This window comes from Cynocephalus volans, chromosome 8, assembly GCF_027409185.1.
Source record: "Cynocephalus volans isolate mCynVol1 chromosome 8, mCynVol1.pri, whole genome shotgun sequence".
Taxonomy (NCBI): Eukaryota; Metazoa; Chordata; class Mammalia; order Dermoptera; family Cynocephalidae; genus Cynocephalus; species Cynocephalus volans.
Window position 1 is genome coordinate 77,758,383 of NC_084467.1, and position 13,912 is coordinate 77,772,294.

At 36.6% G+C, this 13,912-nt stretch overlaps 1 protein-coding gene across 2 annotated transcripts in view; it reads left to right on the top strand.

The window, feature by feature from the left end:
- The window catches only part of PKN2 (protein kinase N2), a 130,882-nt gene that overhangs the window by 78,982 nt on the left and 37,988 nt on the right, over positions 1–13,912 (top strand). The window contains exons 7-8 of one of the 2 annotated variants that reach the window (XM_063104989.1): positions 8,068–8,253; positions 9,364–9,473. In XM_063104989.1, coding sequence (XP_062961059.1) covers positions 8,068–8,253; positions 9,364–9,473 — 296 coding nt within the window. The remainder of the gene's footprint in view (positions 1–8,067; positions 8,254–9,363; positions 9,474–13,912) is intronic. The other variant, XM_063104990.1, reaches the window with a different exon arrangement.

Here is a 13,912-nt window from a genome sequence, read left to right on the forward strand (position 1 = left end):
TTCCATTGCACCAAAAAAAGGTTCCAGGCGATGCATGCGTGGCATTTTGTGAGGTTAAGACTATTGGCAAAAGGGGTCATTGAAAGATTTGAAAATAGTGGGGCCACAAAGGCATCTGTATTACTTCCTGCATCTTTTGGAAATTTACAACTTTTCGAGCAGCCCGTTTGAGGCCGGCTACAAGGCAGGAAACAAAAACATCATGGGAATTTATGCCAATAGGGGTGTTATAATCCCATTGGGGATCCTGTTCTGGAACTGCATTGGGACCTGTAGGGTGGTTAGGATTAGTCCTGTGTGTTTCGTCTGCATGGACTTGGGCCAATTCCCATACACGCCTTCACTCCTCAGGAAGGAGAGTGTTAGCTGTCAACATGTATATGTCATGGTTTGTGAGACTGTAAGCCTGCAGGATCCACTGAAACTCCCTAACATAGGTGTTGGGGTCAGTGGTAAAGGAGCCCAGTTTCTTCTCTAATTGTGTGAGATCAGAGATGAAAAAAGGTACATGAACTCTGATTACCCCTTCTGGGCCAGCCACCTCTCGAAGCGGTGCAATAGTGGGAGGGACCGGAGGGAACCCCTGTGATCTAGTCCGTGGAGGACTAAAAGATTTTGCAGGAGGAGGGGAAACGGGGGGCAGCTGTGGAATTGGAGGGAAGGGGAAGCTGAAATGGAAGATGGCAGAGAGCAGAGGGGGAAGTTGGAGAGGAGGTAGGCGGGCGGTCAAGAAGGGGTGGAGACTTACAGGCCAGGAAGCCTTGGGAGGGAGAGCATGAAGAACAAAGATGGGGATTTTGTCTGAGGAGACGAAAGGCCTCCACATAGGGGATCTCCTTCCACTTTTTGAGACACTGGCAGTAGTTAAAAAGGTCACGAAGGAGGTCTGGGTCTAGGGATCCCTCAAAAGGCCAATAGTTTTGGTTGTCCAGGGGGTACTGGGGCCAATCTTGAGTGCAAAATCTGATCAAGAGCTTTGGCTTAATATCTGGTGTAAAGGAGAGTACAGTAAGGTTTCTGAGTAAGCATTTGAGGGGCGAGGTTTCCTGAAGGGATGAGGAGGCTCCCATTGTGAAGTGGACAGAGATAAGGAAATCAAGAGGAAGAGAAAAAGAGAAAACGAGGAAATGAATCCCCAGGCCGGAAATGGGTCAGCAAAATCCAAGAGACATCCCCCAAGGAGTTTGTGAGCCACAGAGGTTCTATAGGAACCGGATTAGGAGGAGAGTGAGGGTTATCACCCACACTTCAAGCTCCCAGGAGGCACAGTGCCGCAGGCCACGAGGAACCTAGTACCAGGATTTTTGGAACCCATTTTAGCGTCCAGAGAGAGAAGGAGAGAGAAGCAGAAAGGAGCCTCCACCCTGAACCCTCACGCTCAAAGGCTCCTGGAGAGAAGGGAGTGGATAGCCGAAAGGTCTGTCATGACCGTAAAGGTCTTAATGAGGTGTAACTTTACACCTCTTAAGGGCGTCAGAGTCTAGTTGGTTGATAACTGCTCCACTGTATTCCAGTGTAGGGTGGCAGCCTTATAAGGGAGACTTACCCAAGGGTGGAAGCGGTGGTGAGTGTGAAGAGCCAGCACCCGAAAAGGTGGACGAGGGCGAGCCACCTTGGTTGAGATGGAGACGGAGTCCACAGTGGACAATCCCGTCCCGGGTTTCGGCACCAATGAAAGGAATAACATTCAGCACCAGTTAAAGGATGAGACACAAACACAAGGCAGCTCGCCAGAGAAGGTTTTTTATTCAGCGGGCACATCTGCTTTTATAGGGTTAGAAGATAGCTGATAGGTTTGCTGAAGACACGGGGCGTTTGGGGATTGGATGGATTGCGTTGCTAAGGGGCCAGGAGCAGGGAGCCTGTGCTGATTGGCCTGCGATTTGCTCTGGCGGGAAGGTATTGTGTCGCCGGCGGGAAGGAGAAGGTGGAAGAGAAGGGTAGCCAGCGCCATGATGGGGCACGGCTGAAAGGTTTCTCATACGACCTAATATTAGTCACTTAGTAGCTATCTCAGTTATCAGTATGACTGTGACAATATTGTAGTCCTTGTGTTCAAGTAACCCTTATATTACTTAATAATGGATCAAAAATGCAAGAATAGTGATGCTGGCTGTTCAGATATGCCAAAGAGAAGCTGTAAAGTGCTTCCTTGAAGTGGAAAGGAAAAAGTTCTTGACTTAATAAGGGGGGAAAAATCATATGGTGAAGTTGCTAAGATCTATAGTAAGAATGAGTCTTCTATCTGTGAAACTGTGAAGAAGGAAAAAGAAATTCATCTATAGTATATGTAGGACTCCGCACTGTTTGCAGTTTCAGGCATCCACTGATGGTCTTGGAACATATGCCCTTGTGGATAAGGGGGGACTACCGTAAATGGAAGCATTGCAAAACCCTCATTCCCCAAAGCATTCACTTGCTAGCTTTTCCCCCCAGGCTTTTCTGTGTTTGCCCCAGCTGATATCCTTTGCCCTAGGCTGCAGTGGCCAGTTCTTCTGCCTTTAAATATTTTTGCCACATGCCCTCCACTTAACTGCTTCTCTGCCCTCAATGATTTCCTAGTTAGGTGAAGTAAAGGCAAACCCTTTGTGTTAGTCTTTTAGGGAGCCCTCAGACAGGTCAAAGCAGGCAACCACAATTCTTTGGGAAGGAGGTCTTCTCTGCTCCCTCCAGCACCAGGAACTTATACCAGAAATGAAGGCTGCCATCTTCAAGACTGCCATTTAGCTGTTGCGGGGTGAGGGGAATGGGATAAGTATAAAGTAAGTAAAAACTCAACAAAGCTTTCACACTAATTTTTCACTGCCTTTTAAAATTTTGATTAAGCATATGTTTGGTTGCAGTAAACCTTTGACTGTTTTCCAGAGTTCTGATAAATTTGATTTAATGGTTTTGCCAATTTTTTTTTGTTTTTTTATTTCTGTGGAGAGACCATCTTTGGGCTTTTCTAGTCCACAGTTTTCTCTGACATCACCTACAAAGACCCATGTGAATATGACATATTTTTGTTACACAGACTTTCCAGAGTCTTTAAATTTTCTTATCAACATTAATATCAACAAAGGCGTTACCTAAAAAATATAGGTTGTGTTCCTAATCTGAAAATCTGAAATTCAGAATGCTCCAAAATTTGAAACTTTTTGAGTTATAGGCGTCGGGAGAAATCACCCTCGGAGACCGATATGGAAAAGGAAAAAAAAAAAAACTTTATTGCCGGCTGCCGCGACTGCACCAGCCAATTCAGAGTGCTGCGGTGAACCATTTTTACTTTCGGTTCTTAAGCGGCAGGCGTGGCAACTCAGTTGCCGGATCACCGCACTAGGAGTTATTAGCCAATGCAAGCAAGCCAACAGTACATAAGCTAATTTTGCAGTTAGCATGGCTCCTCCCAGCCCTTCCCACATTTTCCCACCTGAGTTTATACAAAACAGAGGGGTTATTTTAAATGGCATCGGTCCTGCTCTCAGAAAAAGGACATTACTTCAGAATGAAGCTCAAAGGAAATGCTCATTGAAGCATTTGGATTTTCAGATTAGAGATGCTCAACCAGTATATATTTTACAAATATTATAAAATCTGAAAAAAATCCAAAATCCAAAACACTTCCGGTCCCAAGCATTTCAGATAAGGCATATTCAACCTGTAATGTAACTTAATATTTTGTAATTATGAAAGTGTTGTTTAGTATTACATAGGATACTATCACACTCCAGTTGCTTTCGGTATCATTACTCGGTTTTATACTATGCAAACTTTTACATTAAAATTTGAAGGATAAATTTACAGCTAAACTTTGCTGTACCACTAATTAGGATCAGCGTAAACTTGCAATTCCAAAATTGGGTTCTTAAATCTGAGGCACCTTTGGATGCCAAAATGAATTAATAGGGGCACAACAGAGCATTTGAAGTTTTTGAGGGAAACAGCATTACCGCACTTCATATAGTCATCATTCAAACTACTAGCTCAAGGTATTTACAGTTTCAACAGTAGGTGGAGCTGCAATCCTTTCAATTATGTCATTTATTTGTAAAGCTAGATTTTCCTTGATTGCTGTGATTAGGAAAAAAAGCCCTATGAAAAATCACTGTGGAATAGGAAATCAGGGTGGCAGTTTCCAAACCGATTCCAAAATTTGAGAAATTATACAGTGCTCAGTAGGCAGACACATCTCATTAGGAAGTAATCTTGCTTATTTAAGATTGAACTAAAAATACTACTTTTTCTTTTAAACTATATGTATCATTTATCCAAATAGCTATTAATTTGCTAGAATATCAATGATATCCTATGTTTGGATCTAACTATTCAATAAACAGAACTGTGGAGATATATCTTTTGGCCTAGGGGCACAGTGAAAAACTTATTGAAAACATTAGGGTACTGTGAAAACTTAACTTCTGGTCTAAACATTTAATACTATGATATCTGTTTATCTTTTCAGCCATATCTTATATAACTCCTGCCCTGCATCTTCAAACTGGTTTGTGCACAGTGCCCCTCAATCCTAATTAAATGTCTTTGCCTTATTATTCATTTTCTTGTTGTATATATTTTTTAAATTCCAAACTGGAATACTCATATAGACCTGTGAAGAGCAAAGACCTTATCATCTACCTATATGTCATTCTAGCCCCTAGCACAGGAAATTTTATACATTTTTAATTAGTAAATAATATTTGGTAATTAGGCAGGGACTACTTATTGTCAAAGTTTTACCATCTTCTGACTCAGTGCTGAACACATTGTTGACATTCAAGAATTTCCAAATGATTCATTGATTATGGTTCTCAGATATTTGAAAATTAACAATATTTCTAGAAAAGTAATAAAGCCACATTTTAGAAACTCAGCTGATATGGCTGGAAGTTTTTTTCCTTTTCTAGTCTGTTCCTTCCCCACAACTCTTGAACTTTAACCTCTTTTCATTTCTTTCTTTTCCTGTTCTTCATTCCCTTGCTGAACTTTAAAACTAATGAAAATCACCAGTCTAAATTCTTAAGACATTTTAGTTTTTTAAAACAAAATATTTTAAGCTTCTAGTGGACCTTAAGCTAAATATGGAGTAACTAGGAAGAGAAATAATACTGATATTAATAAAGGAATAGACATGATGAAAGACAAACATGGATAAAAAGTAAGAGCAAATACTGGTCAGAATTTTTCACTGCGTGCTGTTTGTGTGGTTTGTCTCATTTATGCTCTGGTTTATTTTGTGGTTGTGTGATTATGATACTGATATTTGCATATTTGTTGCTTTGATATAAGGTATAATTGATTTTTTTTGCTCCACATTTTGAGAAATTTACTAGTTTTTATGAGATTTCCTCAGAATTAGAAAAAGTGTTAACTCAGTTGTATCAAGATAAAATACCGAATTATTAAAATAGATATAAAATAGTTTTTCCAGATAATTGAAAGAAATAAAGCATTTACTTGTTTTAAGGTAATTCATAGCTTTTGCTTATTTTAAAAATTTCATATTGTGGGTTATGAAGGTAAAGAATGTAGTTTTAAGCTATTTTTAATGTGGTTATGTACAGTTGTTATTGTGTCGTTTCATTGAGAAAGAAACTTCTAGATCTTTAATAAAGGTCTTAACTCTTTTCTGATTTTTTTTTTTCCCTAAATGAAAGCAGGTGTTGAGCATTGTCATGCCCTGATATATTGAAATTACTAAAATATTTAATAAGTTACCAGGGTTTGAAGTACTAGCCAGATGTTTTCAGTTTCCCCAGGATGACTTTTACAGCTGAGCATTTTCAGTGGAAATGAGTTAAGTTTGTTGGATTAACAACAATAAAGCAGATATAACACAAACACAACATGTTGTTACTTTTGAACTAAAATAAAAATGATATTTATTACACTTAATCTGTCTTATTACTTTACAGTAAGATAAGAATTTTACAGCCTAACACAAGATTGAGGCTCCAACTGTCCCCCCCACTACCACTTTATCAGCTTTATGAGGCATAATTTACGTACCATGGGAACGACTCATCTTAAGTATACAGTTTTATGATTTTTTAGTAAATGCATGTGGTTGTGCCACCGTCATCAGTGTTCAGTTTTTAGAGCAGTTTTATTGAGGTGTAATTGACATACAATAAACTATACATATTTAAAGTGTATAGTCTTGCTTTTGTTATTTCCAGTGAGAAATCTGCCATCCTAGTCTTTGTTCCTCTGTAACTCTGTAATGTGGTTTTTCTCTTGCTGCTGTAAGTATTTTCTGTTTATATCACTGGTTTTGGTAAATTGGATTTTGGTGAGGTTTACTTCTGTTTCTTTTGTTCAGTGTTCATGGAACGTCTTGAATAATTCTTGAATTTATAGTTTTTATCAAGTTTGGAGAATTTTCCTTTTTTTTTTGCCACTGTGCCCTTCTAGGACACAGTTAATACTTGGGAACAATTTAATCTTTTGGTTATTGCTTTTAAGATTTGTATGTGAGACAAGAGCATCATTTAGGGGTATTCTCTCCTGCCGGAGCAAGACTCTTCTGAGGACTCACTCCAGTGCCCCATGAATTGAGATTTTCAAGCCTAGTTGATGGGAACAGATGCTGTTTCTATTCAGTGTGCACTGAATATTGTTCCTTCTAAGCTTTTCGGGCGATTCTTTCCCCTGCCTCAGGTATTTTCTTCATAGGCAGGTGCTGATTAGTACTTTGATGAATACTTGGTGGGGAAAACCCTTTGAAGATCTCCAAAGTTCTCTCTCTGGACAGCTCTCTCCTTTCCTTTACTCTGCCCTGTGAATTCTACCTGCCTTGGTTTCCTCAGACTCTCATTTCTGTCTCGACATGACTACCTACGTTCCACCTCCCTTTATTGTGTCTGGGAAACTCCAAAGACAGTAAACTAGAGCAATCTTAGTGCTCATCTCATTTGTTTCCCATCTCTCAGGGATCACTGTATCACTGTTCTTCATTGCCTGATGCCAATGTCTTTTAACACTTTTTTCTATATATTTTGTCTGAATTTTTTAGTTGTTTTATTTGGGAGGCTTTGCCACTACTTGTTGGTTAGAAAACATAAGTCCTTCAGTTACTTTTAAATAATTAAAAACTTTAACAGGACAGCTTTTACCAGGAAATGCTCCTCCTAAAATGTTATGCCATGTACAATATCTAAGATTTTAATACTGAAGCACCATTTTTATTCTAGTATACCAAGTCTATCCCAAATGATGGCAAAGCCGTATTTACAGATGGCTTACTTAACTCACAGTTCCTCATTTTCATTTTGAACACCTTTAGTATTTATTTGCCTAAGGAAATTGCAGTTATTTTATGCTTAGATAATTACCATGCATAATTATTTGGATAACTAAACTCTCAAAATGGAAATATAATGTCATTTTACATCTTGAATAGAACAGGAATTTGTTAATTTATACAAGAAAACCTATGAAGTCCCTTTCTGTGTTAACTATATAACTTAAATGCAGCTGGTACTCACATAGATTTCCTTGTTTCTAATTGTATGCTATTTTAATAGGCAGATTATTTAGCTTTATATTTCCCTTCCCACATTCTCTATCTACATAATTCTGTAATTCTTCCATTTAATTATAGATATGAGTATTCAAACACCACTTTTTGTTCCTTTGTATGTGCCACCTAGGAATCAAACCAGGATCACAAGAATGAGAATCTTGCATGGTACCACTACTTTAGCAGTGCTGAGAAATGAGTATTCAGATACACAAGAAGTTTATGTAACTTTTTTTATTTTATGCCCTATGGACAGCTTTTGGAAGGTGCTGTCCTTTTCTATAAAATTTCGTACAGTTGTCTTAAGAGTTTTCAATGGTTTCTCTAATTAAAACAGGAAAGATGATAGTTACCTAACCTGTCCTCTGGGAGAACAGTTTGTTATTTTAGCAGATCTTTTTTTTTCTGTTTCTGAATATGAGGTGTCTTCAAAAAGTTTATGGAAAGATTTGTATTATATTTTAATTCTGGTTTTTCATGACTTTTGGAGTATTCTCATAGGTAATAGACATAGTTGTATATATTAAGAATTGGTACTCTTATTTGATATTTGTTTATGCTAACAGGTACTTTGGAAGTTCGTCTTATGGGCTGCCAAGATATCCTAGAGAATGTCCCTGGACGGTCAAAAGCAACATCAATTGCACTGCCTGGTTGGAGTCCAAGTGAAACCAGATCATCTTTCATGAGCAGAACAAGTAAAAGTAAAAGCGGAAGTAGTCGAAATCTCCTAAAAACCGATGACTTGTCCAGTTCAGTAACCAAATTTTTAAAAATCATATAACTAATTAAATGGCCTGTACAAGGGACTTATCAATGGGGACAGAGAATGGGAAATATCCAAGTCGGACAAAAAAACTTTAAAATTGTGATTTCCATAATTTAATTTTAAAATATTACAACCTGTAATTACAGGAAACAGGTTTTACTTTATTGAAAATATATTAGAAAATGGAATGACAAATAACATTAATTCTTTTGGAAGAACGAACTACCAAGGATCACTCTTTATGCCAAACTTTAGATCTACAGAGGCTTGTCTTCCTTATGGGTCACATCTTAATTCTTTTAATGGTTTAGTGTCACTTCCAAATAAACATTGAAACTTTGATGACCAACCACTGGACCGGACATGTTTACTGGAATAGTAGCCTAGTAGCCACCTGAGATGAGGGACAAGGAGGAGCTTGGGAAGAATAAAATACAAGAGGTTTAGGAAGCACTTCAGAGACATTTTGAAATATAATTATAAACTATATATAAATGTATAACTGGGGGGGGAGGCATATGACAGTTCAACCTAGTATAGAGTACAAAGGCAAGCTTGTCCATGCTTTCTTGTGTATAGAGAGAGGCTTTGGGAAAAATATGAAAATAAAGAATTAGATTAGCTCAGTTTGTTAATACACAGCCTTATAACACCAAGGTCGTGGGTTCAGATCCACATACCAGCCAGTGGCCAAAAAAAAAAAAAAAAACACAACACAAAAGAATTATTTAAGGCAAAAAGCTCTATAAATAGCAAATGTAGAGGGGGAAATACTGGATGATTGATATTGATACACAAACTTATAAACAAACATGGTAAACTACTACTGGTCACCTATTAGTCCTTTCAGTCACATTCTAATATAAACAAAATAGGTAGTAGTTCCTATTTGTGTTTTTATCAAACACAGAGAATAATTTGGGAGGATCTAGTGGAAGTATATGTATATATAAAACTAGCCATTTAACATTCAAAAATTTCAATATTGATTATGAAAACCTTATTTTCAAAGGGTCTTAAAACTATTTAAAAAATTGGTACTTCCGTTTTAAAAGTTAAAGTTTTTAAGCAAGTTTATAAATTTTAATTACAGATGATGTATGTGCTGTTTTGAAGCTAGATAATACTGTGGTTGGTCAAACTAGCTGGAAACCCATTTCCAACCAATCATGGGACCAGAAGTTTACACTGGAACTAGACAGGGTAAGATGAGATACTTTTACTTAAATTTTCATTATATTTATAATTCATTTTGAGTGTAAGTTTTATGTTGTAGTAGATTTTAAGAAGTTTTATTCTTAACAAAATTCAAAGAAGAACTTAGGTATTTCTCATCTGATGTGTTATATGTAAGTTTACCTTAAGATACAGATGAATATCATATTGCTGCAGTAGCTTTCATTTGTGCAGTGATTTGAAAATGTGTAGTGTATATTAACCTGAAAGATCAGTAACCAGGTAAGATCTAATATTGGAATATATTTGTTCTTTTAATAACACACTATCTAACCACTAAGGTGACTCTTCTGACTCACCATTTGTACGTTATCTTATTAAAGCTAGATTTGAAATGAGCTGTTGCATTCAGTCACTCAGCCCTTCATGTGTCTTTCATAAATGATATGAATGCCTAGAATTCAGTCTGTGGCTGTAGAACTCAGCAGAAGTTAACTTGGTTCAGAGTAGATTCAAATCGATGATGATAACTTTATTTTAGAGTCAAATTCATCCATTGGGTGTAGGAAGAAAATATTAAAACAATCATAATTCTATTTTATCTGAAATATAAAAAAGACATTAAGCCTCTTTATTATTTAGTTTAGATTGATGGTACATATGTCATTTTAAAAATTACATATATTAGCGAAAGCAGATTTATATGCTTAATGATGATGTGAGCTGTGAAAATGTTTTGTCAGTTACTGCTGTAGTCTCTACTTTTAAAATATTTTTTCAAAAATTTTTTTTGTTATCTTCACAGCTAGCATCCTCGTTCAGACCCTCATTGCTTTTCTTGGTTCAAGTTCTGAGTCTACCACTTAAACGTTGTATGTCCTTGAACAAAATGCTCAGCCTTTTATGTATTTCAGTTTTCCTATCTTTATAATACTGTTTATCTCACTGAGATATGTGAGGATTAAATCCATGTAAAAATCTTAAAATGGTAGTAAGAACTTGATTGTTGGCTATTTTTGCAAAAATAATCTACTAGCTAATATCCATGTGTCTTAAGTACAGACTGATCTTCAGAGAATACTGCTTTTATCTTGGCATTCATTCTCAGCGTTAGGATCATTCATTAAACATTCGTTTAATCAACAAATATTCATTGATAACTACTGTTATTCCAGGTACTTCCAGGTAGTAGATTCACAACAGACAACATAAACAAAGTCTCTCAGGTTCCATCAAGGAACGTACATTTCATTGGCTTTTCAGTATAGATCTGATTAGTTGTAGGCTTTTTACCATTACATCAAAACTGTCTATAAGAGTCTACCAGCTCCTTTCTCAAACATACTCTTATTTTGATAACTTTTAAATAACCTTAAAAGATATTGAGGACTTGGCTAGGATAAGGTATTTACACTTGTTGATAGTGGAAGTGGGAGAAATCTACCAAAAAAACTGGTCTTGGAATTTGTATGAAGAATAAATTGGAGACAGGAGAGACTAAAGGCATATAAATTGGCAAGAAGCTACTCCAGTGGTACAACTACAAGATGATGAGAGCTTGAAGTAAAATGTGGCATAGGCATAGAAAGAAAATGATGTATATGGAAAATAAAGGAAAAATCAGTGTGACTTAATAATTGGATCTGAGTCCAGAGGAAGGAATTTATCTATAAATGCCAAAAAAAGTGATGCCCCAGAAGTTAGGAAAGATCTGTATTGGAGGGGGAGTAGGTTCTATTTAACTAGCTTTTTTCCATAAAGATATGGAACTGGAGGTCAAAGCTACATAAGTGGATTTGGAAGTCATCTGATTAGAGGTCATAGTGAATGCCATCTAAGTGGATAAGAGTAATCCATTCATTCAACAGATATTTATTTGATCATCTTATATGTGCCAGGCATTTCGCTGGGTTCTAGTGTACAAATATAACACAAGTACATACTCATTGCTGTAATGGAACTCTTAGGCTTAATAATCACTGATTTTATGTTCTTTGCCAAACACCATTCTAGATGCTGGTGATGATTGATCAAAATAGTCAAAGTCCCTATACTTATGGACCTTATATTCTAAAAAAGGAAGATAAATAATAAACAAGGTTCAAAAAACCTACACGTGCAGTGAAGGAAATGAATAGAGCAGTGTATTGTGGGGCGAGAATGGGCAACTACTTTAAATAGGGTATTTAGGGAGAGTCTCTCAAAGAGGCTACTTTTGACCTGGGACCTGATGGGTAAAATGTTGCCAGACTTGCAAAGATCCAGGGAAAGAGTGTTTCCAGCAGAAGAGACAAACAAAACTCCCTGAGGTAGGAGAGACCTTGCTGTGTTGCAAGAAGAAAAATCATGACACAGAAGTGTGAGGTGAAGTAAAACAGCAGAGGCAGGTAGGTGCCATATTGCTAGAGACTTTATAGGCTGTAAATTGAAGGGTTTTTAATAGGGGAGTTAACATCCTCTGATTTATCTATAGTAAAAGATCTGATAGAAATAATGTACTATAGAAGCTAATAGAAGAGTTACTAACCCAGAATGGGAAAGAATTGATAAAGAAAGGAAACAAAAGTCTAACAGTCAAATCTTAAGCAGTATCCCAGAGGTAGGAAGAGAAAGAAAGGTTTGCCAAGGAGAAGTAGAAAACTTTGAATTGGGTCAGATTATTTCTAGAGCATTACGTAAGCTTATCCAATGAAGAATTGCCAGAATGGTGAGATGATGAAAATCCTGTTACATATGGAAAATGTGATTTTTAAGCCTATTAAAGAAGAGGTTTAACAAAGATTTGATAACTGTTTTTAAAGTTAGAAGAAGGAACATGTGGAGAAAAAATTAAACAAGGGATAGCAATGAGTTTTCAATTTGTGTGTCAACTCTCATTGATTGGTAGTGACTCTCTGGAGCTCATTCTTAAGGGCATTTCATGGGTGAGTCTTGGTTTTTAGAGATTACTCTTACCAAGTCACAGTCTTTGCCAAATGCTTAGAGAAGGGACATGTTCCATCTTTAGATTGACTATATACTTCATGGCTTTGGAGGACAAAGCAAAAATCAACAGATGGCAGATTTCATTTCAATACAAGGAAGAATAATACCATTAATAAATGAAATGAGCTGCTATAGGAAATAGTAAGTTCTCTTTCAGTCACGTTCAATGAGCAGCTTATAATAGAGACTTTAAGGAAATTTTTATATCAGAAAAATGTTTCACGTCTAAGATTTTTTTCAATTCTGGGGTTTTCTTTTTCAGGGTAGGAGGAGAACTATCATTCTCACATACTGAAAATAAGCTGTTTAAATAGTGAAACCAGTATACTACAGGCAAGCCCACTGGAGAGAAATACAGTTGAGGTTGTTGTGTATATAAATATAGTCATCACCTTTGTCGTATTTGCATCTTCTTTGAGAACTCTGTGAATACATGTGAATATTACCAGGAATTGTTTCAGTTTCCACTCATTTTTAATGTGGGTAGTAAGTTTGCTGTAACATTGTCTTTGAAGCCAGGCAGACTGTGTTCGTAGTCCATTTGCTACTTTTTAAGTGTTTGATAGTGGATAAGTTACATTCGCTGGGCATTTGTTTCACCATCTCTAAAATGGGGGTAAGAATGTAATACAGGACTGTTAGGAAGAAAAATTGAGGTAGTGTACAGTCATGAGCTGTGTGATGACATTTTGGTGAAGGACAGACCACACATACGGCTGTAGTACCATAAGATTATAATGGCTATACCACATAGCCTAGGTGTGTATTAGGCCATACCATCAGGATTTGTGTCAGTACACTCTGTGATGTTTGAACAATGATGAAATCACCTAACGCATTTCTTAGAATGTATCCCCATCATGTGACACATGACTGTATATAAAATACCTTGCATTGCCAGGCACATTTTAGCCATTCAGTGACATTAGTTCTTTCTTTAGCCCTGGGATTTTAAGTATGGCTATGAATTTGGATATAATGAAAGGACATTTTAGATAATGAGTAACTAACTCATTGAATGTCATTTTCTTTCATTTCAGAGACTGTTTAAAGTAATTATAGGATTTTTGATGAGTGATGTGATTAAAATGAAAAAGAAATTATTAGAGGGAAAATGGCTGGCTAGATTTCTCTTGTAGTGAGGTTGTTGTTAAAGAGTTTTATATTTGAAAGAGAATTTGCAAATAATTAAGTTCTTACCATCATTTTACAGGAAACTGAGAACCAAGATAGTTTCATATTAATAAGTTTCAGAACTGGTAGTAGACCTTCAATGTCCTAACTTTTGAATGGATGCTCTTTTTTCTGTGATTTGAATAAGATAGAAAAATAGCAGTAGCACAGAGGAGGAAACAGTAAGTGATGACGAATGCCTGGAAGAAAGAAAGTATATAGTTTAAAGTTACCTAAACTATAAGCTTAGAACACTAGAAAGACTGTGATAACTGACAATTGATTATTTAGTTGGAATTGTAGTCATC